At 34.9% G+C, this 27,513-nt stretch overlaps 1 protein-coding gene across 32 annotated transcripts in view; it reads left to right on the top strand.

Annotated features, from left to right (window-relative positions):
* trol (terribly reduced optic lobes) overlaps nucleotides 1–27,513 on the top strand; it is a 1,501,851-nt gene that overhangs the window by 1,456,298 nt on the left and 18,040 nt on the right. For all 32 annotated transcript variants that reach the window (XM_069835989.1, XM_069835996.1, XM_069835998.1 and 29 more), the window contains 11 exons: nucleotides 2,725–2,893; nucleotides 4,416–4,513; nucleotides 8,120–8,274; nucleotides 12,123–12,345; nucleotides 13,549–13,731; nucleotides 13,873–14,022; nucleotides 15,197–15,415; nucleotides 18,571–18,733; nucleotides 21,378–21,523; nucleotides 23,793–24,040; nucleotides 25,566–25,765. In XM_069835989.1, the coding sequence (XP_069692090.1) occupies nucleotides 2,725–2,893; nucleotides 4,416–4,513; nucleotides 8,120–8,274; nucleotides 12,123–12,345; nucleotides 13,549–13,731; nucleotides 13,873–14,022; nucleotides 15,197–15,415; nucleotides 18,571–18,733; nucleotides 21,378–21,523; nucleotides 23,793–24,040; nucleotides 25,566–25,765 (1,954 nt within the window). The remainder of the gene's footprint in view (nucleotides 1–2,724; nucleotides 2,894–4,415; nucleotides 4,514–8,119; nucleotides 8,275–12,122; nucleotides 12,346–13,548; nucleotides 13,732–13,872; nucleotides 14,023–15,196; nucleotides 15,416–18,570; nucleotides 18,734–21,377; nucleotides 21,524–23,792; nucleotides 24,041–25,565; nucleotides 25,766–27,513) is intronic.

Below are 27,513 nucleotides of genomic sequence, written 5' to 3'. Positions count from 1 at the left end.
TTCACTGGAAGCAATAACAAAAATTAAATTTAATGATATTTTGTTACAAGGAGGTGAGTAAAACAAGAAGTCACTTTCACTTACCTATGTAAAATAGACAGTAAGAGAGTTGATGCAGTATGCTTTTTATGCTTACTATCTTTGTAATTCAATAATTCCATGCTTTGTTTACATGCCTTTCTAAATCATTTGCTTCATTTGCTTACACCATAAGCTTGATGTATATAGTTTACGTGAACTATTTATGCTGTACTTAATGTAGTTTATGATATTCTTGTTAGAACTAGTACCATATTTACTTTTTAAATCAGAACAATATATATATATTCATTCCCGAAATATTTTAGAAAGAATCAATGAATTAGCCTAATTTGTTTCTTAATTAAGAACTGCTTTGTCAGTCGGTTGATTAAGAATAATCTGAAAGACCTTACGCACTAGAATATATAATGTTAGACTTACTTCGCTTTTTTGCATTCACTTTTTCTGAAGCTTTTCAACTTTTAAATTGTAAAAAAGCTTTTCTAGAATTGCTCTTGCTACCACCTTTAAACATCAAAACATAAAATTTCATCTTCCGGTTTTATTTTTGCCTTTATGCAGCTTTATAATAATATAAATGGATTTCTTCATTTAAAGATTTTAAATACCGGTAATAGTCTATCTTTTCGTGCATTTGTGACATCACCAACTCTCAGAAAAATTGTATATTTTCTTGTAACATAGTATGGTAGTAGTATTGGTTTCAAACTTCACATTTACGATCACATCTGTAAAATATTTATGTCTTCTACAGACTCAGACCTGTAAATAATTTTTTAAAATTCATTTCATAGCACTATGAAAAGATTTCCGACGCTATAGTGCTATAAATCTATATTAAAAAAATTACAAACATATCTTTCGATTATTATAGATACTGTACCGGTAATGTAGATTGATGGACACTTGCAGTAAAATGTTTTGACAGCTACAGATTTAGGTTATTTCTTCTGGGTTAATTTTATGATATTTATGATATGTACGTGATAAATGAGGGGAAATTGATACAGAATAGATGTATTACTAGAAGGATCAGTCTTGAGCATTAAAAGGGTAAAATGTAATATTTTAATACTTCCATTTCACTGTATACCAAGCGTCAAACTACTTAGTAATAAATAAATTGTTTTATTAAAATATTAAGATATAATATCTTAAAATGTTGAGGAATTTGTTGTAATTATTAAAATTGAGTAATGTCGGATATAAATTCCTAGCGTATGGAACTGTTGGTTACTCAGGAGAAGATGAGTGGAAGGAATGTGATCTTCTTGATTGTGGCTGCTGATTAGCACATACAGCATTCAGATAAGCATACCAGGAGCCAGGTTATTACTCATACCGAAAACATTAGTAACAATATACGTATTGAAATTAAACATTTCAGTGCTCGCACTTATAATAATCCAGTTATTGTTCTCGTGGACTATTATTGTAGCCCACTGAAGTTGCTTCGAAAATAAAGATACAGGTTTACTCGCGTGGACTACAACTGTAGCCCAAGGAATAATAATTACTCTCACTCTGAACATCTGGTTAAGTCATAAACTATAACAGCACTGTTGCAGTGTTACAAGTGTGTAGGAAACAGGGGCGTATGCAAGGGAAGATGGGGTTACCGGGTTGAAACTCCCTCACTCCTTGAACTTAAAAGAATGACATATTTAGAGTTGAATATTTTTTTAATTCATAATCGTGTACCTATCATATACAAATAACTGTTTTTTTAGTAGATTATTTTACGACGCTTTATAAACAGCTTAGGTTATTTAGCGTCGAAGGTGATAATGCCGTTGAAATGAGTCCGGGGTCCAGCACCGAAAGTTACCCAGCATCAAATAACTGTTGTCGAAATATATAATATATGATTATTGTGATAATGACACATGCATTTTGTTTTTATTATACAAAATTAAACAGAAGTTAAAATTTGTTAAAAATTGGATGACTGTGAAAAAAAAAATTACGTTTCAAAGATTTTTATAAGGATATTCATGAATATGTTCTATTAGAACATAGTATAATATTAATAAATATACCTTAACATACTAATAATAATAATAATAATAATAATAATAATAATACACAAAATTTAAAATACTGACAGTGTAAGTGCCGTCTGTTTAAGGTACATAACCTTTTAAAAAAATTTTTCACTTTTAATGTGTCGTTAAACATTTTAAGTTTTTTAAACAAAGTGTTAACGTGAACCAGAATCAATGAAGTAAATTTTAAACAGTTTTAATAATAACTCCTCCCCCTTGACAAAATTCTGGTAGGAAAGATATACAATAGGAAAACGTCATTGTGCTACAAAAAAAAAAAAAAAGAGTAGGCTACAATAGTAACTCATGTGAGCACTGAAATGTTAAAGGATATTAATTATTTTAATAAAATAACTATTAATAATTGCGTAATCTAATACTAACTGCAATTAATAGCTTAACTTCTCACTGCCTAAGCACAAGAGGAATAACCAGTAACTGACGAAGTCTGCATATTTATTAATGAATAGTATCACTACTGTGTCACATAATGTGAGCATTGATATCATTAACATACTTCCCCCTGCCTGTTCACTTACCACTATTTATCTCGTGAGTAACAAACAGCACTGTATCTTTTATGCATTATGATATGAATTTATTTATTTGTTCATAAGGCGTTCACTGTTGTTACTAGGTATATCCAACATTGCTCTCCGAATTGATGCCAGCAAGGACTCCATCCATGTTGGTGACACTGTGGACATCCGATGCACGGCTTCAGGAGATACTCCTGTCACATTCGCGTGGACCAAGGCTGGAGAGAGACTCGGAAGCAACGTTCAGGTGTCTGGAAGCTTATTAAGGTATGTCTTTAAAAACTTGCGTAAGATTTTTCCAGTCTTTCACAGTGATTGTATTGTTCTATAAATGTACTGTGTTCTCGCTATTCTAAGTAGGATCTGTGTTCGATACACACGATTGAAGTCATGCAAACACTGATAAATGAAGCAATTTAAAAGCAAATAAGGTAGCGATATTTATATTATAGCCAAGTATTTGATGTTATAAATAAGCAATCAAACCAGAAGTGAAGTTTTTGAATCGACATGGTAAGTATTGAGGAAAAGGCAGGGATGTAAGTTAGTTGTAAATAAAATAGTACCGGTACCAGGGAATTTCGCGAAAAGTTTATTATCATGAATATTATAATAATGATGATGATAATAATAATAATAATAATAATAATAATATCATTGATTCATTCAGTATTCTGCCCAAAGGCAGGTCTTTCACTGCAAACCCAGCTTTCTCCAATATTTCCTATTTTCTGCCTTCCTCTTTGTCTCCTCATATGATTCGTATATCTTAATGTCGTCTATGATCTGATATCTTCTTCTGCACCGAACTCTTCTCCTGTTTACCATTCCTTCCAGTACATCCTTCAATAGGCAGTTTCTTCTCAGACAGTGACCCAACCAATTCCTTTTTCTCTTCCTGTTCAGTTTCAGCATCATTATGAATTATTATTTATTATTATTATTATTATTATTATTATTATTATTATTATTATTATTATTAATAATAATAATGCTGTTGCTACTACACATACTACTTACTAAGTCTTAATCTACAATTATGAAATACAAAGTTGAGTAAAACGCAAGTAAAATTATTATTATTATTATTATTATTATTATTATTATTATTATTATTATTATTATTCACTCTGAGAGAGGAACATAGGTTAAGGGTGTTTGAGAATAAGGTGCTTAGGAAAATATTTGGGGCTAAGCGGGATGAAGTTACAGGAGAATGGAGAAAGTTACACAACACAGAACTGCACGCATTGTATTCTTCACCTGACATAATTAGGAACATTAAATCCAGACGTTTGAGATGGGCAGGGCATGTAGCACGTATGGGCGAATCCAGAAATGCATATAGAGTGTTAGTTGGGAGACCGGAGGGAAAAAGACCTTTAGGGAGGCCGAGACGTAGATGGGAGGATAATATTAAAATGGATTTGAGGGAGGTGGGGTATGATGATAGAGACTGGATTAATCTTGCACAGGATAGGGACCGATGGCGGGCTTATGTGAGGGCGGCAATGAACCTTCGGGTTCCTTAAAAGCCATTTGTAAGTAAGTAAGTATTATTATTATTATTATAATAAAAATAGAAGCAGGGCGCTGCCAGGTTGCAGAAAAAAGTATCAGGGCCGCACCCTGGCATGACTATACCCCTGGGAAAAGGAAGATTTACGTGTTACATATTAGCCGTTTACACCACTTGAGCTGGTCTACTTTTAACTGTTCATTGTTGCTGTGCTGAACTACTAGCTTTCTGCAGTTGATGATTATGATATATGATGCTTACTGTTTGTAGGATTACGGACGTAAGGCCATCTAATGGTGGTGTGTACAGGTGTACTGCTCGTACCAACACTGGTTCATTCAATGAGGAATATGTCCTCACTATACAAGGTAACACTACAGACTATCTACTTTCTACCTTACTAATCAGATAAGCTTCTGTCTTATGGAAAAATCTCCAATACTTCTTCCAACATGGTGTACTTCGAAGCATATTCATAGTATTTTAACATTGATTTGTTTAAAAACATACAATATTAAAACAGTGAGAACGGCTTCCTCGTTTTCCCAGAGGTATTACGAAGATGATGTTTTTTTGTAAGAATATCGAAAAAAAAAAATAACGAAAAACATTACCCTATTGCACATATTCAACAGCTGAAAGACGAGTATACGAAAGAAGTTCCAAAAACAGTGTACACCATCATGTTAAGAAGTATTTCGGTTTTTTGCAAAACTAAAGTCATAAGACATAAAACAGTGACATTGAAACTCTTCAAATTTATTGAAAACTTATTAAAATATCTTCACAGTGTGTGAAGTAGGAAATTTTCTGGAATCTCTCGAAGTTATGACCTGGAAGTCCTCAAACTTTTAACTGTTCGAAAACGTGAAAGAATAACAGAAAAATCATCTTGCATGTAATGAAATAAGAAATTGATTTAGTAACTGGACTACAAAACACGAACGAGATTTAGAAACTGGGTCGCTCTGAGATAACTGCCTGAACCTTTTCTAAGAGTGTTGAAAAGAATAAATGAGTACTTCATTTTGGTGCTGAACAAAAGTTCTGTTAATTCAAAATGAAATTCACGTTTTTTTTAGCACATACATTATTTTTTGAGCTTCACCCATACTACTTGTAAGCTCTTTATTCTTAATATTTTATAGACATTTATATTTCTATTATGTATAGATTCTACAGTGCTGTTTAAAAAGAAATTTGTTTCTTGGCGTGCAGCTGAACTCGTTGATAATAAAGAGTTGCATGAATATTTTCTGAAGCATGTCACTCCCACATATATGTAATTGACCACGTCTCAAATTCTCACTCTAACCGAGACTTGTTGTTTTTCTTCTTCATCTAGAAATGATCCCTTAACTGGATTGTACCTTATGAGTTGAAAAATAGTATCCTAGAAAGAACTTTATTCTCCCTAAACTATTCATTTAAAATTTTAAATATGATAACATTTCTTAAATATATGTTACACTGAAAATAATGTCAGTTTATTTCTTTCTTCTGTAACTTAAGTTTTTGTGCAGGGAAGATCTGTATACATAAGATATCCTTTAGATCACGATTTTATGTATAATTAATGTTATAACAGAAAAAAAATATATTATTTAGAAAATGTATGTGATTGTGCCAGTGATATTTCCTTCATGGTGAAACTGTATGTTACTCTGCTAACTAAAATCAAACCTCCGTTTCCATAATTGCTTGCACTTTCCGGTATCATCTTTGGTAAGTGCATTCCAATTTGTCATCAGCCTGATTATAATGAGATTCGAATGTTTTATGTCGTTAGGATAGAAGGTATTATATTTTATAAACTGGAAGGTTAAAAGCTGGAATGTACAAATATGGTATAATGGTACAAAGAAGATATTGGGGCAAATAGATACCGTAGTGGTATTCCCGTTGTCATCACTGAATTAGTTTTCCATGATCATTATCCGTGTAAAGATATACCTGACTTTGGCAGCCAGCATTCTTCTCCACAGTTTGGACTCTTAGAACTGAAAAGATTGTCTTATGTACACACATGTTAGCCCCACCATTTTTCTTTGAAGTACGACCACTCACTCTTTCCAACACAACTTCATTTCTTATTCTCTCCGTCCACTTCACACGTTCCATTCTTCTCCATTTCCACAATTCGCTTCTCTTCACTTCGTCGTAATGTCAATGTTTCTGCCCCATACAATGCCACACTCCATACAAAGCACTTCACTAGTCTCTTCCTTAGTTCTTTTTCCAGAGTCCGCAGAAAATGCTCTTTTTTATATTACAAGCTTTCTTGTCCATTGCTATCCTCCTTTTGACTTCCTGGCAGCAACTCGTAGTACATCCCAAGTATTTGAAGCTGTCCACTTGCTCTACTGCCTCATTTAGAATTCTCAAGTTTATCTTCTGTATTTTTCTTCCTATGAACATGCTCTTCGTCTTATTTGCATTTATCTTCATCCCATACTACTCACAGATGTCATTTAGCTCGAGTAGCATATCCTTCAATATCATTTTATTATTATTATTATTATTATTATTATTATTGTTATTATTATTATTAATTGTAAATGAAAAAGGGAAATAGAATTTGAATATTTTTTCTAGCATTTTAAAAACACAATTTCTCAAAAACCAATGGTTTAATTTGCATGAAATTTTGCATTCACATTCTACTGTGCAGTTTGTAGAGCTTGAATCACAATAATTAGCATACAGTGACAAAAAAATAAGTACATAAATTAAAAAAATAGTTTAAATGTATTATTGGTTCTTTACACTTCATAGTGATCCACAATATGTGTTATAATGTTGCTGCAAATAAAACTGAAATTTATAATACTGGTAATACATGTAATCAGATTTATGATTTTTGAGGAATTGTGTTTTTTTTTCTAAAATGATAGAAAAAAAATATGGAAAATGTATTTAATTTTTTATTCACAAGTAATCATAATAATTTATATACCTACCGAAAGGGAGTCCATGGAATGTTCTATTAATGTACAGAATATTTCTGATTTGTTTATAGTAGTTCTATAGATATTGTTAATTAAGAAAAATGCATGTTTGTGGTGCAGATTAGGTGTATGAATCCTCTCAATATATCAATAGTTTGTAGCTTTCTCAATAACATGTCGCTTTGCTGATAAAGAATTAGAATTCTAATGGGCAAAAAAATATGGGAATTATTTTAGTGTTGTGCTCTTCTATAAATAAAAAGTATAATTCATAATAAAATTCTGACCCTATATCTCCAGAAACTTACTACATTATTCACATGAAACATTAATGAAATTGCTTAAAATATTTTGACTCATAAAAAAATGCAGTCATATTAGGTTATCTGCTCCATTGGTGCCCATGTTTAACATTGGACTAGAGGTTCGGGTTTTAAAACCAGAGAACAAAGCTTACAAATAAATGGCTCACATATCGAAGGCTCCAGGCAAAATAGACTACTGCCATTTCTCAACAAACTTTCCTACTTCTCCCGGAGATACATTTTACAGGGCAATGTGCCTGCTGTGATTTTCGAAGCATGAACAGAACAAAATAGATACGATTGTTAAACATTACAGAAAGCACAGCACTGGGTTAACAAGATTGGGTATCAAGAAATACAAAAAAAACATCACAGATGTTAGCTGTGTAGGCTACTTACCCCTGTTCCCAGAAATAATCTGACCCTAAACCTTGGAGACAAAATTTCTTAGTATGTCATTTTTTGAGAATGTTCCAGTGACACGTTTGTTATTCTTTTAAGTTAGGGAAACTATCTGTAAACGCTGATGTAAGACGATTTTACTGAAAATGATTAATTTTCTGGTTTATAAAATATAATAACCTGGTAGAGAAGTGGTCACTTGTTTGCCTAATTGAAATTGAGTTCTAGCGAGCTCTGATAGCAACATTATAGTCATCCTAAATGTAAGTTGCTTTATTTATATACAATGAATGTTACACTCACTTGTTTTGTTTGTTAGAAAATGGCTATAACGACTTACCTGCAGTTCAGACACGCACAGCCCCGTATGGATCAACTGTTGTGATGGACTGCCACACGGACTTGGAGTCACCTGTGAATTACGAGTGGTCGAAGCAGGGCGGAGTTCTTCCCAGGGGCTCCAGCACTCGGGATGTAAGTAGAGTTGTAAAGCTGCATTAGACTATCATAGAATACGAAATGGTAGTGTAGATATACGGTAGTTTTCCTAGTAACATTCGTAAAATACAATGCAACACTAAGGCTTTGCTAGTTGTATAAACAACAGGCGATGTTATCTATTAATTCTATTAAAATGGCGCTATAATAAATGAAAACATGATGCTGGTCAGGTAAAAAAATTTAAATAAAAATCTGATTTGAAATACAGATAGATTGTCTTCTGATTAACTCCTTGTAGTGCTGTCTAGAATTTTCTTAAAACAGTTAGTTGTAGTAGTGATAAATTGACAAGTAAAACAGAGACAAGTGAAACTTGGTAGCATTTTGTATCTGAAATAGTAATATGCGTTACAAGAGCGGTATGTTGACGTTTTCATGGTCGAGGAAAAGATTGAAAAAGTGAAACGTAGTTGAGTTTTTTAATTTCCGAGAACATGAAAACAAACATACCGCTCGTGTATCGTACATTATTTTGTGCGAAGATCGTTTATTACATCGTGAAAGACGAATTTCTAATTAGTTGCAATGAAATCTCCATGTTGGTTTCTGTTTAATGACTGCAACTTCGGAAAACCAAAATATCTTGTTGCTATAAAATGTTTTCTGTGTTTACTATACTCCAGCAGGCCGTGATATATGTCTGTCTTTTTTTCCCCCAGTCTATAAATGCGAACTTAAAACAAACGGTAAGGTTATGTAATGATTTATTTTACATTTTAATATTTTAACAATATTATTTATATAACATATAGCAGTAATAACATCGGCATCTGGAATCTTGTTGATTTTTTCACGGCTTCCTTAATGTTACTTGTATCAGGAATGCAATAAGTTTCGTGGAGTAGTAGACTTTACTTAATTTTTGCAAATATTTAGAAACAATAATTAACATTGCAATTTAGGTGAAATTGCAGTGGTAAGTTTCCAATTTATAATTATTACTATGTTAAACATCTCTAAAAATAATATGCTAAAAGCCTAAAGCAGTAAAATGAATGTCGCGCTTAAGCGGTAAGAAGAGGGAAATTGTTATGTGTGTTACGTTGGGAATACTGAATGTGGTATTTCACACTTACCGCGTATTGGTTCTGTGCGGAAAACAAGCAAATACGCACGATCTCGCACAAATTTATGTTAACTTACTTCTTGACAAGTTTAGCAAGAGAGATGGGAAACCATAAAGATAGCTTTACTACAGAAAGAAAATAAAGATATGGAATTCACTTATTTCTACCCATAGTTACAAAAGAAAAGATTAATTAAAAGTAATTATCGGTACACAGTTGCCTATGTGACTGACACAGTGCGACCTGATGAAGGAAAGAGCATATTGATAAGTGAGCCACTTACTTGTCAGCTATATTACCGGTACGAAGTAATTTCATTATCAATAATATTTATTATTTTTAATATTAATAATATTTAATACGTATTAATCAAGAAGTAAATTATCGTATATACGCGAATACTCATGCGGATATTTTTTGCGGAATTTAGCAAAGAAAAACTGAGGTGCGCGCATTATTTGAAATAAAGTTGGTATTGCCTCAAACACTGGATCCTGGTATACTATAGAATTGTCCAGCCTTGCTCCTCGGTCTGTGTGGTGTAGAGTTGGGCAACACGATTCTTTTTCAGGAGTCAATTCCAATGATTCAATCATGCATTACGAATCGATTCTAATGATTTGTTCACGATCCCAACTATTCTTTTGAATCGTCAACGAATGACTCACAGAGCTCTTCCCTTTATAAACCACGGTTAGAATAAAAACATTCTACATCTCTCGCATAGATGGCATGAGAGGTGAGACATTGAATGGTCTCTTTCTGATTGGCTGTGAAGATTATGACGCATTTCTTAAGGCTATGGATCTACATTTTTACACCAATTAATCTAAAACTTTTACCACATATTTCTTACAGTGTGGACATACAATACACAAATTTTCACTTTGATATTCCAATTAGTTTACTTATAATTAATTTTTGTTGTTTTTATACTGAATTATAATTGTCCCAATTTTCAATGTTTACATAATTTTTCTTTAAATTTATATTTAATTTATTCCTGATAGATGTATGTAAACTGTGACATATACTTTTCATATTTTTTTCAATTTTTTAAAACCTGTCACATCCTCAACATATGATGATTTGAATACCTTCTGCAGCAGAAGAAAACACATGTGTCAGTTTACTTCACGTGCATTTGTGGACTTCTCTGCAAAATTTCACTGAGATTGTAGAAAAACTGCATTCATTAGAGCATTTTGAATGTTACAAAATGTTGAAACTTGAGAAAACGAGTATCAAAGTACAGCATGTATATGATATATAATGTCGATATCCTTCCCTCCTATACAGGTCTATCATGCACAATTTCTCTTGTATAACGGCACGAAATATGAACTGAATGAAAAGTAAAATTACTTAGAATGAAGAACAAAGTTTGTCAGAATGACAGCTGAGTGTCAGTTTAAAGGGCTACAGCTCCACACATGCACTGGTCCCTTTAAATTTGTCCTGAGGAACTTTAAATTGTCATAGGGCCACAATAAGCACAGATTTAGAAAACTTAAACATTTTATTTTTTAGACTTAAAAACAAAATTTACATTTTTAATGGTTTTTTCGTTATTTTCACTGATCCATAGGCTTAAAACAAATTGATATTTTATTTAGTTCAGTCTCAAGAATCTTCTATGCCACATCAATAAATTTAAGAATGCAGTTATATTGTCAGACTCCAAAGCAGCTATTCTATCACTAGTCTCTAAACACACACCTTCATCTCAAACAGCAGAAATAACTAAAATGCTCTCTCAATTAATTTCACTCAATAAAAGAATTGTATTCCAATGGATACCGTCCCATTGTGGAATCCTGGGAAACGAGAATGCGGATGCTTTAGCAAAGAAGGGCAGCACTGCTACTTACAGACCTGTTACTAAATCTACATATTACTCTGTGAAGAGATTTATTAAATCTACATACTTAGACTTCAACAAACAAAATTTGATAACACATTCTCAAGGGAAAAAATGGAACTCTCTGCATCATAATCCACAGTTAATTCCCGATTTACCACGAAAATCGTCTGTAGCTGCATTTAGGTTGGCAACAGGCCATGATTGTTTGGCCAAACACCTGCATAGAATTGGAATATATCAGTCCCCTAACTGCCCATTGTGCAACTCAAACCAAGAAATGGATTCGGAACACCTCAAAATCTGTGCGTCAGTGGCTGACCATGATAATATCTTTGAAAAATATTGGAGTGCAAGAGGTCAAATGACTTTATTGTCAAACGCCTGGCATTAGAAAACACCAACATATGATATATACTGTTGATATCCTTCCTTCCTATACAGATCTATCACGCACATTTTTCTCCTGCATAACAGCGCGAAACATTAACTGAGTGAAAAGTAAAATTAGTTAGAATGAAGAACAAAGTTTGTCAGAATGACAGTTTAAAGGGCTGCAGCTCCACACATGCGCTGGTCCCTTTAAATTCGTCTTGTGGAACTTCAAATTGTCATAGGGCCAAAATAAGCACATATTTAGAAAACTGAAACATTATTTTATTTTTTAGATTTCAAAACAAAATGTACATTTTTTAATGGTCCATAGCCTTAAAACATTGATATTTTATTTAGTTCTGGAGTTCATCATTATGTAGGATTAATTTATTATCAATAAAACACAAATTACAGCCATTTTTTTCTCTCCTATAATTAGGGTGCGCGGATTATTCGATGGCGCGAAGTATTTGCGTATATACGGCAATTTTTGGTCGTAACTGCTATTTGTGTTGCAGGCTATGCTGACTATACCCGATGTAAGAGCCCAGGATGCAGGCACGTACATCTGCACTGCCCGAAACAGTAATATGAAGATGGATATTCCAACCGTGCTGGTGGTAACAGGTGTGGTGCCGTACTTCGCACAGGCTCCAACCTCCTACATGACACTGGGCACCCTGCCTGACGCATACCTGCAGTTCGGCATCAAAGTGTCCTTCAAACCGGAGAGTCCAGATGGTGAGGACAGACGTATCTAGTTAATCTATACTATGCTAATAATGTTGTAATAAATATATTTCCAAATCTCAAAAGAGGTGAGTTGCATGGAGAAATAGTCCACAGTGAAAAATTCATCATCATCGTCGTCACTGTTATAAATTAAGAAGAGAGGGTGGTATAATTTGAAATTTTTTTTCTTGATTCACATTTTCCATGTTTTGTATGTAGAAATATTATTGCTGCAACATCTTAAATTCGAGATTAGTTTTGAAAAAAAAAAATGAGGCCCAAATTGTGGGAAAAAAAAAGTACCACGATACAATAATTCAGTAAAATGGATATATCTCAGACATTTTCTTCTTCTTCTTCTTCCGCTCCGTTTTGCCGTTAGGCGTTGGGTTCGCCTCGCTCTGTCCAGACTCTCCAGGATTCCCGGTCCCTGCTCATTTTCTTCATTTCTGCCAATGTCTTGCCTCTCTTTCGTCCTATTCTTACCACTGTATCTTCCCAGTTTATCCTTGGCTGTCCCCTACCTCTTCTTCCCTCCACTCTCATTTCCATTACTTGCTTAACCTTCCTTTTTTCAGTCATCCTGTTTGCATGTCTAAACCATTTTAGTTGTTTTTCTTCTATTTTATTTACCAATGGTTTGTCGTGTTTTGCCTCTTCTCTTATTTGTTCGTTCCTAATCCTATCTTTCTTGGTCTTTCCCATCATTCTTCTTAAATATTCCATTTCAACTGCTATTATTCTAGTTCGATGTTTATCCTGTAAAGGTAAGCTTTCTGTTCCATATTGTAATATTGAAGCTATTATTGATTGAAATACTTGTAGTTTTGTCTTGTTGTTAATCTCCTTCTTTCCCACAATTGTATTATTTATTCCGTAATATGCGTTTACTGCATTCTTAGTTCGGTTTAGTATTTCTTGATCTATTTTTTCATCGCTACTTATTATTGTTCCCAAGGTATTGGTAGTTCTCTACTTTGTGCAATATCTCAGACATTTTTGAAGTTAAATTAAAAATCTCTTCGACATTTAATTTCTAAAAGCACACTCTTTTTAAAATGTGTGGAGTATAATTTTCTAAATTTTAAGATACACAATTACATTTTAAGAATTTACGTATAATTTTGAACAAAATTACTTAAGAAAGGTCTTCTCTGTTTTTTTTTTTCCCCCCGACGATTTTTAATGTTGTTTTCTTTTCTACTTGACCAGGTTTGATTCTGTATAATGGACAGAAGAAGGGAGGTGAAGGTGACTTCATGTCTCTTGGCCTCAACAACAGCTACGTGGAGTTCAGGTTCGACGTCGGTTCTGGACCAGCAATCATCAGGTCGGCAAATCCAATCCGTATTGGCGAGTGGCACACCGTAGAGTTGAACAGGACTAGGAGAATAGGTACTTCAATTTTATATTATAAAATTCTATGTAATGAAATTCTGCAAGTAACAGAATGAATTCCTAATAATGAATGTATTTTACCATTGTCCAAATGACTAGACCATTGGCTTTACACGGTTGTTTTTTTCATGTTTTTAGGCAGAATGTATGTTGATGGCGAGGGACCATACACTGGAACAGCACGTGGAAGGTTCCAGGGACTTGACTTGGTTGAACCACTATATGTAGGAGGTGTACCCGATTTTAGCGAGATTCACAAATTCAATGGATTCAATCGAGGCTTTGTTGGTAAGGACTGACTGCAATTTCATGGATATAAGTTATGGGTGGAGGGGGAAAATATATTGCACCATCTACCCTTAAGTACTAAATGCAATAACCTGTTACCGGTACTGATAAATTCAACCTTTTTACTGCTGATTTTATTCATTTATGGATAAAGAATCCTGTTCGTAATCGGTGATTACTGTTTTCTTCCCCATAATACAAGTAATCTCCTTTGTTATTTGTTATTCCCATTTAACCTAATCTCCTGTACTCCCACAAAGTATATATTTAGCTAGTTCTTTTGCTACTGGTGTAACTCTCCTGTTCTATATAGACTCGTTACATTTCAAGTATCAAATCTCATAATCTTACTCCTTTGCTGTGGTCGTGCCAGAAAATCTGTCCCATTCCGAGGCTTAAAAAGAAAACATGATGGTTTATTTAACGACGCTCACAACTGCAGAGGTTATATCAGCGTCGCCGGTGTGCCGGAATTTTGTCCCAGAGGACTTCTTTTACATGCCAGTAAATCTACTGACATGAGCGTGTCGCATTTAAACACACTTAAATGCCTCGACCTGGGCTGGGATCGAACCCGCAACCTCGAACACAGAAGGCCAATGCTATACCGACTATGCTACCAGGCCGACGCCATAGCTTATGGTGTTTCGTAACAAGCTATTTTTTACGGTGATGGTAATGTATTAGCCCAACCACCACGCTGGAGGACCATCCTGGATGTCTGCGATTGCTTATTCAATATATTTGCAGCTACCCTCCATATCTGGAAGCCGTCTCCTCTATTCGCAACCTGAGGATGCCCCATGCTGTGGTGATAGGGACCTACCGTTAAATTGAAGTCATGTTCAGTGTGTGCTTAACCATAATTGGACGAAGTAGAGAAAATTAAATCGAGAACTCAGCCGAAAACATAAAATATAGGCACAACAATGTACAAATACTTCGACGAACATGCAGTCGTTTTCATTCCGAGTTTTCAATTAGTGCATAGCTTTGTGCTTGATATATGTGAAATCAAACCATATAACATTCAGACCAGACTGGGTCAAAAATGGGGGTGGTTGAGACTCATATATTTGGTCAGAATCGGCTCATATTGAGTTATCATTAGTACATACACAACTTATTTGTATTAAACATTCTGTTCATTTTTGCCAATGTATGTACCTCGTAGGTTGCATCAGTCTACTGCGTATTGGATCAGTCCATCATGAACTGGTGCGCGATGCCACGACGAGTCACGGAGTAACAACTTGTGAGACGTGTGCTGTGAATCCCTGCCAGAACCAAGGTATCTGCCAGGAAGCAACCGAGCTCCAGGGTTACTACTGCATCTGTCCTCCTGGCTTGAGTGGCCTCAACTGTGACGAAGTTGGCAAAACTTGCTTCCCAGGTCAGTATGTTGGCAAGCAATTATTTAAGGGGACTATAGAGAAAATAAAATTTTTTACATTTTCAATGCTCTGCGGCAGTCGAAAGCATAAAAATTACACAATATATAAATGACTGCACCCTTGAACTTCAATTCCATGCTAAGTTTACAAGCTGTTTTCTTACACTTTTTTTTTTTTTCAGCACATTTCGTCAGGTTCGAATTGTAAAGGCGCTTACAATTTTGGTGCTAGGAACATTAAATTTTTACTGTATGTTCTATAAAGTATGGTTAATAAATTAGAGTATCAGATTTTTTATATGTTAATTACTATTTAAATTTAAAAAATAATTTGTATAACAATAGATACTAGAAAATTAAAAAAATAACTTCTGACAAAATAATAATTTTTTTCATTATTCTAAGGATATATTTCTAAAATATGGTTGCTTAGTGCTTTTCTAAGCACATCAAAGATACTGTAATTTTTTTTCTAGATCATATACTTATTATTTGTACGAGGAGAGATTTTGAAAATATGCACCAATTTTTTTAGGAAAAGAGCATAACTGAGAAAATATCTGGATGACATGCATGGAAAATTTGTAGCATGTATATATCTTGGATGGGCGATCATAAGAGTACAAGTCAATTTTTGGCGAAATTGAGATATATACAGTTTTGTCATCATTAGCTCGATATCTATGTCTGGTAAAAAGAGTACAAGTCAAAACCTGCTGTAGAACGCCACATTCTCTGATGCACATAACAGTATCTTCAAAATCATGTACGATGTTAAACAGTTTTTTTGCTCTCCTGTAAAATAAGGTTTTTTGACTTGTACTCTTATGATCGCCCATCAAAGATATATTGTATGGGGAATATGTGTGCCAAAAATGAACCATCTAGCTCAAAAACTACAGAAATTAGAAATTTCACCCTTCTCCTCTCTCAGAAACAGGTTTCTTTTAGTGCCACAAATGTATGACATGGAACACCATATTTATTTCCTTTGTGGACAATCTTACTCGTCGTAACTATCATCTAACATTCGTTTCCGAAATCTTCAGGTCCCAGTTTTCAGATTTCATCATACTTTCTTCTCCCTTTTTTTCTTTTATTTGATCTTGATCTGCCCCTTGATCACTTTCCGTTTACTTTTAATTTCAGTATTAATTTTTTTTTTATTGGGTTATTTTACGATGCTGTATCAACATCTAGGTTATTTAGCGTCTGAATGATATGAAGGTGATAATGCTGGTGAAATGAGTCCGGGGTTCAGCACCGAAAGTTACCCAGTATTTGCTCGTATTGGGTTAAGGGAAAACCCCGGAAAAAACCTCAACCAGGTAACTTGCCCCGACCGGGATTCGAACCCGGGCCACCTGGTTTCACAGCCAGACGTGCTGACCGTTACTCCAAATGTGTGGACTTCAGTATTAATCTTGCGATTCTTTCATTCTTTTGATGTGACCAAACCATTTTAAATCTCTTAGAGTCCACACCTGTGAAGTAACGGCTAGTGCGTCTGGCCGTGAAACCAGGTGGCCCGGGTTCGATTCCCAGTCGGAGCAAGTTACCTGGTTGAGGTTTTTTTCCGGGGTTTTCCCTCAACCCAATATGAGCAAATGCTGGGTAACTTTCGGTGCTGGACCCCGGACTCATTTCACCAGCATTATCACCTTCATCTCATTCAGACGCTAAATATCCTAAGCTGTTGATAAAGAGTCGTAAAATAACTTACTAAAAAAAATCTCCTAGAGGATTCCCATCAGATGTAATGGTATGTTCCGAATTTATTGAATAAAGGCCCATAGACCAATAGAAAGCTCAGTACTGAGACACCATCTCTCCATAGGCCATAAATATAGAGAGCTCTTATCAGAGTTAATGGTAGAGTCGGATTCGCTGATAAAGGTGGAAGTGACAACCCTTCAATCTTGAGTAAAACATAAGTAGAACTTGCCGCATCGAAAGAAAAGTAGGAGAGCACTAAAAGAGGAGATAACCCCAACAGGAAATTGAAGTAATGCCAGACATAGCAAGCTACAGATGTATATAAAAAATAGCTTCTAAAGCAAATAGGCCTCGGAAAGGATGGAAAACCTACGGATAATTTTTACCTTTAGAAATGTATCACTGTTAGCTGAGATTCAACCGTAGAACCATGGATTAACTAGGAGGCCTAATTTATTAAGATGTGAAATGTTATTAACTAATTTAAACTTGGAAGATCATTGCTTCAAATGTTGTTGTTGTTGTTGTTGTTGTTTTCTAATGCCAGGCATTTGACAAAGTCATTTGACCTCTTGCACTCCAATATTTTTCAAAGATGATGACCAGCCACTGAAGCACAGATTTTGAGGTGTTCCGAATCCATTTCTTGGTTTGAGTTGCACAATGGGCAGTTAGGGGACTGTTATATTCCAAATTTAAATGGCAAGTTGTAGCCGATTTAAGTGAACACCATATTTTAACGTTTTGGTGGCTACTTCATTCACACACAACCCCCAGAATGTCTGGAGGACCACACCTGCTGTTGGTAGATGGGTCCATTGGACCTAGCTGGGAGATCTTGTTGATCACCAGCTTTCCCTCCTTAAGCCACTGGAGGACGATTTTAGTGCCATAGCAGGTCAGCACTAGGAACAGAAAAGTAGAAAGAGGAGGAAGGAAAGGGAAATGAACCCCTAGGCCTCGAATGCTCTAATGCCGACGGGGTCGAAGAAAGTAAGAGCTCAGTCAGAGGACTGGATAGGAAAGGGTAAAGAGGGAATTAGTTATTGGATAGAGGAAAATTATATCAAATTCAGTCATTAACTCATCAAGCTGACCAGTGCTAATGGATGAGTAGCCCCTCCCTTTAGTTCAGCTCGTAAAATTATGCTTACTAACAGCTGCACCACGGGAAGGTAGGGATGGGACATTGGGTATTTGTCCAGGTTGGTTCCTTAAAGCCTTCAATGGGAAGGATTAATGGCTCTCCCCCCTGTATCCGACAGATACCCTTTTGCAGCTATTGCTTCAAATGTAGAGAAGGATAATCTTCAACCTTACATGCTCTTCACAAAAGTTGTGCTATCCAGTGCCTTATTTTTTTCGTACAGTGAGTTAAATATTATGTGGTCGATACAGTTGAAAGTGTATTATACAAATGAAATTTGTTTGTTATGCAGGAGCTTGTGGTACGGGAAGGTGCATCAACAGGAATGAAGGTTTTGATTGTCTCTGTCCGTTTGGCAAACATGGAGTGCACTGTGAAAACGACATACAGATCACTGAGCCAGCATTCTCAGATGATGCCTACGTCTCCTACCCCACTCCAAAAGGAATTCGCAGGTAAAGTCCAAACATTACTCTGATATAACTACTGAAGCTTTCCTGGCGACGTGATAATTCGAAATTTTCTCGGGCTTCCAGCCAGGTCATAAGTTGGTGATCACCGACGTTTCGAGGATGTTCATCTTCCTCATCTTCAGGGTTAAATGATATCTGAGGGTACCCAGCTCCTTAATTTATAGTGCCAGAAGGAGTCAGCCGAGGAGCTGTGTGCCGATTGGCTGTTATTAGTGCGGACCGTGGTGAGAACGCGGCCGACGTGTCGTCTTGCTTTGTGCTTTCCGGCTGAATGACCTTGGGTCTCACGGTGGGCTCGGCGGACGAGTTCTCATGTGTCCTCCGCTGATGACGGCCCATCGTCCGGGCGGTGAGAAATTTAATAGCCGGTGCCCATGCTGCGCTTAGTTGGAGACCCAGCTATTAAATTTCTCACCGCCCGGACGACGGGCCGTCATCAGCGGAGAACTCGTCTGCCGAGCCCACCGTGAGACCCAAGGTCATTCAGCCGGAAAGCACAAAGCAAGACGACACGTCGGCCGTGGTCCGCACTAATAACAGCCAATCGGCGCACAGCTCCTCGGCCGACTCCCTCTGGCACTATAAATTAAGGAGCTGGATACCCTCAGATATCATTTAACCCTGAAGATGAGGAAGATGAACATCCTCGAAACGTCGGTGGATCACCAACTTATGACCTGGCTGGAAGCCCGAGAAAATTTCGAATTACTCTGATAATTTATTACGCAGTGAAATCTTACTGATACTTTACGGCATTTTTATTTTGAAAATTTTCAATGGAAGAAATACATAGCTCATGTCAAGTTGCAAGAGAAATGTACAATTGAGGTTGTTTATTACTGTTTGCCAGATTCAAATATTTCACTCGTGGTTGTGTTTCAGAATGTCATGGTTAACCGGTACATTTTTGTTTTAATGATGATGATGATGATGATGATGATTTTATGGCAATGGTGATGATTTGGTTCAGCATGTAAAAAGCCAAAATTCAAATAACATAAATAAGTAACAAAACTGTACAGAAAAAAAAAGAGTGCCCACAAATGCTATTGTCACAGTATCGTAATATATATTTTAACAAGTCAGTTATAGCCTAATCCTTCTTAAAAATATGGGCGGTGCTTTAAGTAAGCAGAAAACTGAAAATAAAGCATCTGATCTGGTTTATAATGCGTAAAAACCGTGATTATGAATAATTTTACCATAAAAATGTGGCAGTATTTTTAAATGGAGACTTAGTTAATGTACAGTTCTTGTCCCATTCCATAATGAAATTTATTATAACGTAGCTACTTCTCCGTTCCAATACTCTCTTCAATTTTAAGTACATATTATTATACTTAAAGATTGATGATTGATGGCGATGATGATGTTGATGATTGATGGCGATGGTGATGGTGATGATTTGGTTTAGCATGTAAAAAGCCAAAATTCAAATAACATAAATAAGTAACAAAACTGTACAGAAAAAAAGAGTGCCCACAAATGCTGTTGTCACAGTATCGTAATATATATTTTAACAAGTCAGTTATAGCCTAATCCTTCTTAAAAATATGGGCGGTGCTTTAAATAAGCAGAAAACTGAAAATAAAGCATCTGATCTGGTTTATAATGCGTAAAAACCGTGATTATGAATAATTTTACCATAAAAATGTGGCAGTATTTTTAAATGGAGACGTAGTTAATGTACAGATCTTGTCCCATTCCATAATGAAATTTATTATAACGTAGCTACTTCTCCGTTCCAATACTCTCTTCAATTTTAAGTACATATTATTATACTTAAAGATTGATGATTGATGGCGATGGTGATGATTTGGTTCAGCATGTAAAAAGCCAAAATTCAAATAACATAAATAACAAAACTATACAGAAAAAAAAGAGTGCCCACAAATGCTGTTGTCACAGTATCGTAATATATATTTTAACAAGTCAGTTATAGCCTAATCCTTCTTAAAAATATGGGCGGTGCTTTAAATAAGCAGAAAACTGAAAATAAAGCATCTGATCTGGTTTATAATGCGTAAAAACCGTGATTATGAATAATTTTACCATAAAAATGTGGCAGTATTTTTAAATGGAGACGTAGTTAATGTACAGTTCTTGTCCCATTCCATAATGAAATTTATTATAACGTAGCTACTTCTCCGTTCCAATACTCTCTTCAATTTTAAGTACATATTATTATACTTAAAGATTGATGATTGATGGCGATGGTGATGATTTGGTTCAGCATGTAAAAAGCCAAAATTCAAATAACATAAATAACAAAACTATACAGAAAAAAAAGAGTGCCCACAAATGCTATTGTCACAGTATCGTAATGTATATTTTAACAAGTCAGTTATAGCCTAATCCTTCTTAAAAATATGGGCGGTGCTTTAAGTAAGCAGAAAACTGAAAATAAAGCATCTGATCTGGTTTATAATGCATAAAAACCGTGATTATGAATAATTTTACCATAAAAATGTGGCAGTATTTTTAAATGGAGACGTAGTTAATGTACAGTTCTTGTCCCATTCCATAATGAAATTTATTATAACGTAGCTACTTCTCCGTTCCAATACTCTCTTCAATTTAAATACATATTATTATACTTAAAGAACTCGGGTCACCTTGTGTTTAGGTTAAAAATGGCACTGAAGTTCAATCCAGCTGATGCACAGGACGGACTGCTGATGTACTGCGCACAGAGTGAAGACGGCCAGGGAGACTTCACGTCGTTGGCCATTCGAGACAAGAGGCTGGAGTTCAGGTTCGATTCTGGCTCTGGTAAGTTTGACTGAATTCTATACTTTGAACGAAAGACTGTTACTAGTATTTATTTTCTTGAGGGTGTTAAAAATATGTTTTTTTTTTTTTTTTTTTTTTTTTCATTTCGACCATAATTTATGTATAAAATGATTATTATATACTGTACAAAATACATATATGTTCTAATTGATATATCTTAGCATGTACTCTGGTGGGTTACATCTCCTTTTCAGTATTTTTCCAGTGAAAATTGTTGAAGACTTCATTGAGAAGGGAATCTCGAAATGTGACAAATGACCCACAGACTTGGAATTCACTTAATTCTTTCAATAAATCTGATGATTTGCTGCGAGATTTTTTAGTTTTTGGATCTTTTCTTAGATGTTGAAAAATTTAGCATTTCTGAGCTGGAAGATAGTTGTTGATAATGGATCCTTGCCTTCCATGATGTTCGATCATACTAGCTCCAAAACGTTGGATGTTTTCCACCTATGATGCTGTGTAAAATTTAGAAAAATGTTGCACCATGTTGAACATTGTGAAAATGAAATTACTCTATCTCATATTATATTAATGCTTACTTTTTGCGAGCTAAGCAAGGCATTTTATGTTATTGAATATGACATTTTGAAAGCTAAATTGAACTATTATGGTATTACTGGAATTGAACTGCAGATGTTTAACTTATTTATTTTTAATAAATTTTTATCAGCTTCCTCCAAGTGAAGGCTGCCTAGAAGACAAAGCTTACCATAAAATTCTTTTTTTTTTTTTTTTTTTAAGTAAATGGTAGGTAAACAGTTATAATGGAAAAAAAAGAAAACAATGGAGAAGGAAAAGAAATAACACAATTATAAATAATTGAAAACGACTAAACAAAAGATCTTTAATTCCAGAAGAAACATAAAATTTCCTAGTATCTATTTTCTATCAGATGATCACAGTCGTCTATTTAGCACTAGTTGCAGGACCCAACTTAAGTGGGCAGATCGATAGGAAAGAGATCAATCTATTTAAGTGTACAGATGGTTTCTTAGGATTTTTATAGATCTCTTCACTGCAGACAGAGATACTTCAGTGACAAGAATTTGTCCTAGACCAAACTGCTTGCAAAAATGTGCGAATCTTTTTGTGATGGTCCCTCTAGCCCCAATCAGTAATCCAATAACTTCGATCGACATTAGATGATATTTTTCCTTATAATATGGCATATTGGGGTCGTATATGTCTCATTTTTCCTGATGTACCTCAGTAGGTTCATTTTCGTACGTTTCCATCCTTACAATTATGAATCCGCTTGTTGATCTTGTCGGTATAGTGATGATATTAGTGCACCTTGAAGACCCTCATTTATGGACAAACCATGGACCTCCTCTTTTACTTGGTAATCGTAAACAAAGTGTTGAATTCCAGAAAAGATCTGATATAAAACATGTCGTTGGTGTTCGTGCAAAATGTCGTATGTTAAAATTACCTATTTTTCTGGAAAGGAAAAAACTGGATAATTTTTTGGTTTCAGATAAATTACTTTGAAACTGTCATAAAAGCACATCTTGTGATATTTTTCAATTATATGTGAGCACCAAAATAATGCATGTCTAGAGGCGAAAAAGTTATTTGAATTGAATTGAATTTTTTGACATAAGACATTTTGCACAAACATCAACGATGTACAACATGGAGTTCCATAGGGCTGTGTTCTTGGTCCCATTTTATTTTTGATTGCCAACAATGATATTAGATGGAATTTACAGACAAATGCCATGTTATATGCCGATGATACTACAATATTTAATTGCCACAAGAACTTCGATCTATTGAAGAATGAAACAGTTTTTCATTTGTCTGCCGCCAAAACATGCTTTAATGGTAATGGATTAGTATTGAACGATGATAAAACTGTATCTATGATTTACACATCATTGACAAATAGTTCTAATAGAAGTTTCAATATAGGTATTTTTAGTAGATACCAAACTTAGATGAGAATCTCATATTGTACATTCGACAGAAAAACTGTCTACAGTTTTATATCTAATAAAAAACTTGAAGGCATTTCTTCTTATTAAATATATACTCGTAATAACTGTTTTATAATGTTTATTTCACTAGCCACCTAAGGTATGGAATTCTAATTTGGAGTAATGGTACATATGTGAATAAAGTCTTTATATTGCAAAAGAAGGCCATTAGAGTAATGACAAACTCTAGTATTTACATCGTCAGGCTTCATTTTCTTTCTTGTGTAAGTTACAGTCCTGTAGACTTCGATTGGTTTCTTTGACAGGCCCAGCTGTGATTCGCAGTGAGCGTGAGGTGAAGCCTGGAGAGTGGACAACAGTCAGCATGAGTCGATACTTGCGAGAAGGTCATCTCACCATGAATGATGGTCCTGCTGTTGTGGGACAGTCTCCTGGTGAATCTCGAGGTCTCAACTTGAAGACTCCACTCTACGTCGGTGGCTTTGACAGAGAACGCATTCGCCTTGCAGAGGGCGTTGGTGTCAGTACAGGTTTCAACGGTTGTGTGAGAGAGGTATTATCTTCATTGTGATTATAGTAAATGTAGAATCTGTGAAAGAAAAAGTTTTTTTACAGCTATTGTGGCATTTAAGGCTGATCCACAATAAACCGGGATCGGAAACGATAACGAGAACAAAAACTGAAAAAGGTTAAAATACATATATTTAAATGTGAGCATTCACAATTAACAAAAAGCTTACCAGAGCCCGGGAACGTGAAGTTGGCGAACTTTTAACTTTGCCGTTCTTGTTTCTGATCACAGCCTACTAGATTCATACTCTTGTCATCGAAAAGCTATTTGGTCGTCATATATTTTGTAACAAATAGGCTGTGACATAATTTATTCTTCACTCATGCTTGTTCAGAAATTAAGTAGAATCACTTCCATATATGCTACATGTATATGATTATGTCTCGTGACCAGAATATTGTACGAAATGGAACTATAAAAATTGGAGATTTATCCTTCGAAGAGGTGGAAAAATTCAAATATCTTGGAGCAACAGTAACAAATATAAATGACACTCGGGAGGAAATTAAACGCAGAATAAATATGGGAAATGCCTGTTATTATTCGGTTGAGAAGCTTTTGTCATCTAGTCTGCTGTCAAAAAATCTGAAAGTTAGAATTTATAAAACAGTTACGTTACTGGTTGTTCTGTATGGTTGTGAAACTTGGACTCTCACTTTGAGAGAGGAACAGAGATTAAGGGTGTTTGAGAATAAGGTTCTTAGGAAAATATTTGGGGCTAAGATGGAGAAGTTAGAGGAGAATGGAGAAAGTTACACAACACAGAACTGTACGCATTGTATTCTTCACCTGACGTAATTAGGAACATAAAATCCAGACGTTTGAGATGGGCAGGGCATGTAGCACGTATGGGCGAATCCAGAAATGCATATAGAGTGTTAGTTGGGAGGCCGGAGGGAAAAAGACCTTTGGGGAGGCCAAGACATAGATGGGAAGATAATATTAAAATGGATTTGAGGGAGGTGGGATATGACGATAGAGAATGGATTAATCTTGCAAAGGATAGGGACCAATGGCGGGCTTATGTGAGGGCGGCAATGAACCTCCGGGTTCCTTAAAAGCCAATAAGTAAGTATGTTACCTAAATATCTTCTTTTTTAACATTATTCCATCTGTCATTCTATTTTTAATTACGGTATGACAACATGCTGTATTTAGGAAGAATACCGGTATCAAGAGCTAAGAACTTTTAGATATTCTTAAAATTACTGCCTCTTACCTGTTTGCCTATCATAAATTTCTCATGCCAAACAAAACAAAGTCGGTCGTTATCATATGTAACCAATGAAATTCGTGATTTAGCATGAGGAATGTAACATGCAAGATACAATTACGTTAGTAAACGAACGTTAATTTTAAAGAAACGAAACACGGTGAAACAGTCAACTTTTAAAGATCTCGTTAAAATTAAAGACCTGTTTGTTGACAAGTCTTTTAAGAAAGCTTGGTGAAACCAGCCATTACAGTTATTTTAACATTATTTGGACCATTGCTTTAACTTGTGCAGATCCAACTGGCAGGCGAGAAGCTGGATATCGTGAATTCGGTAGTGGATGCCGCCAACGTCCAAGACTGCAGCAGCCTGTATGGCAAGCGTCAATATGGCACAAGCTCACCATGTGATCGCAACCCTTGCCTCAATGGCGGCACCTGCAAGCTGCTGGATGCCTACGGAAATTACAACTGCACTTGCCAAGATGGCTTCAGGTGAGTTTCTTCAACATTCATCACTACATGTTGCATGTGCTCACTTCTAAGAAACTTCTGCAATACTAATAATATTTTATAATGTTTTATAGTTTGCAGTAGCCTGTGTGTGTCTTGAGATTTTTTAACTGCTAAGTAGAGTGTATTAAATTTCATGCTGCAGTTTCTTAAAAAGTGAATCATCATTATTTATACAGCTTTTTAATACCAGTTAAAATCTTGGCAAGGTTCAATACAGACTATCGATTAAGGGACAGATTCCTCTAAAAAGACTAAAATACATGGTTACATGATTATTTATTTACTCACTTAACTTGTTTATTTACGTTTTTTTATTTTATTTGTTTATTCATTGGTTTGTTCGTTCGTTCGTTCATTCAAAATAAAACTAGAAAAAAAAATTAAGAAACCCATTATTGCATATTTAAGACATTACAGCAGCATTAGTTGCTTCCGGTGAAAATGAACTGTGGAGGTCCTTTAGGTTAGAAATGTTTACATTCGTGTTAGAGACTTAATTATTTCAGGGAAGTTCAATAATCAAAATTATATGAAAGTCATTCAATAGAGAAAGGCACTAACATATACTGTGCGATTTGTGAAACATTGAAGGACGCTTACTGGTCACAATGACTGGTATAGTCCTTCTAATGTTAAAAATAGTACTGTTTTATGAAAAAATGTATACCAATTAACCATTATGTCTTTTAGTAAAATAAACTTTTATAAATTAAATTTTATTTGTAATTCATAGAAACTCCGCTGGAAAATCTGCTTAATGTACAAATAAAACATCATTGTCTGCTAAATCAATTGAATGAATCATGACGCTAAAGTTTTGGTATCTCAAATCGGCCAAATTTTGATCTCCATTACTGGTGATCGCCGTTGCACTACTTATTTGCGTCAACACTTAAGTATTGCTATTCAACGCGGAAATGCAATGAGCGTTTTGGTTACTCTTCCAGAGTCCAGCCCTTTGGACGAACTTTTTCTCCTGTAAAATTTATTATCTCTATGTAAATGTTTATATTTAGTTATGTGTAATTGTAACATTGAATGAATCTATTGATAAAACCTTTGTAAATTTAATTTTATTGATAATTCATAGAAACTCCACTGCAAAACCTGCTTAATGTACATCATTATCTGGTAAACTAATTGAACGAATCTATTGGAAAATTTGAGTTCAAATATAAAAGAACACATGTTTGCAAACTTGTATTTAAAAAGGAATAGCATTACTGGTGGTTACTGGGATATATATTTTCTCCTTTTTCTCAATATCTAACATTGTGCTTTTAGCAGATTTTGAACGGGACCCCCTCACTTATTTCATGTGCTTTTATTCTTAGTTCATCTTGATCACTCGAATGTAATCAATTACAACTGCACTTGCAGTTAGTCTGACACAAAGTGTTGCATGTAATCATGTAACTAAATAGTGGAAAAAAGAATAAAAATGTGATAATCCAAATTCGTCATAGATCGGAAATCAGTTGGTGATTTTACACCTGAGTGGTTTGTTCTAATTTGTAATTATAAACACACTGAAATATGCCCATGAAGTTACTCTGCAGAACTATTTATTCCTAATGAAATATATGATAATTTCTATTTTCTTCCGCTTTTATGCAATACTGTATATTAAAGTTATATTAACTTCCTTTCCTTTTCTTTCCATTTTTAATTTTGGCAACAGATTTAATAATTTTTGTCTTCTCATTTCATAATTTCTATACAAGTTC

The sequence above is a fragment of the Periplaneta americana genome, chromosome 9 (genome assembly GCF_040183065.1).
Source record: "Periplaneta americana isolate PAMFEO1 chromosome 9, P.americana_PAMFEO1_priV1, whole genome shotgun sequence".
NCBI classification, from domain to species: domain Eukaryota; kingdom Metazoa; phylum Arthropoda; class Insecta; order Blattodea; family Blattidae; genus Periplaneta; species Periplaneta americana.
The sequence above is the reverse complement of the archived record's forward strand: the minus strand, read 5'-3'. Positions and strand labels throughout refer to the sequence as shown.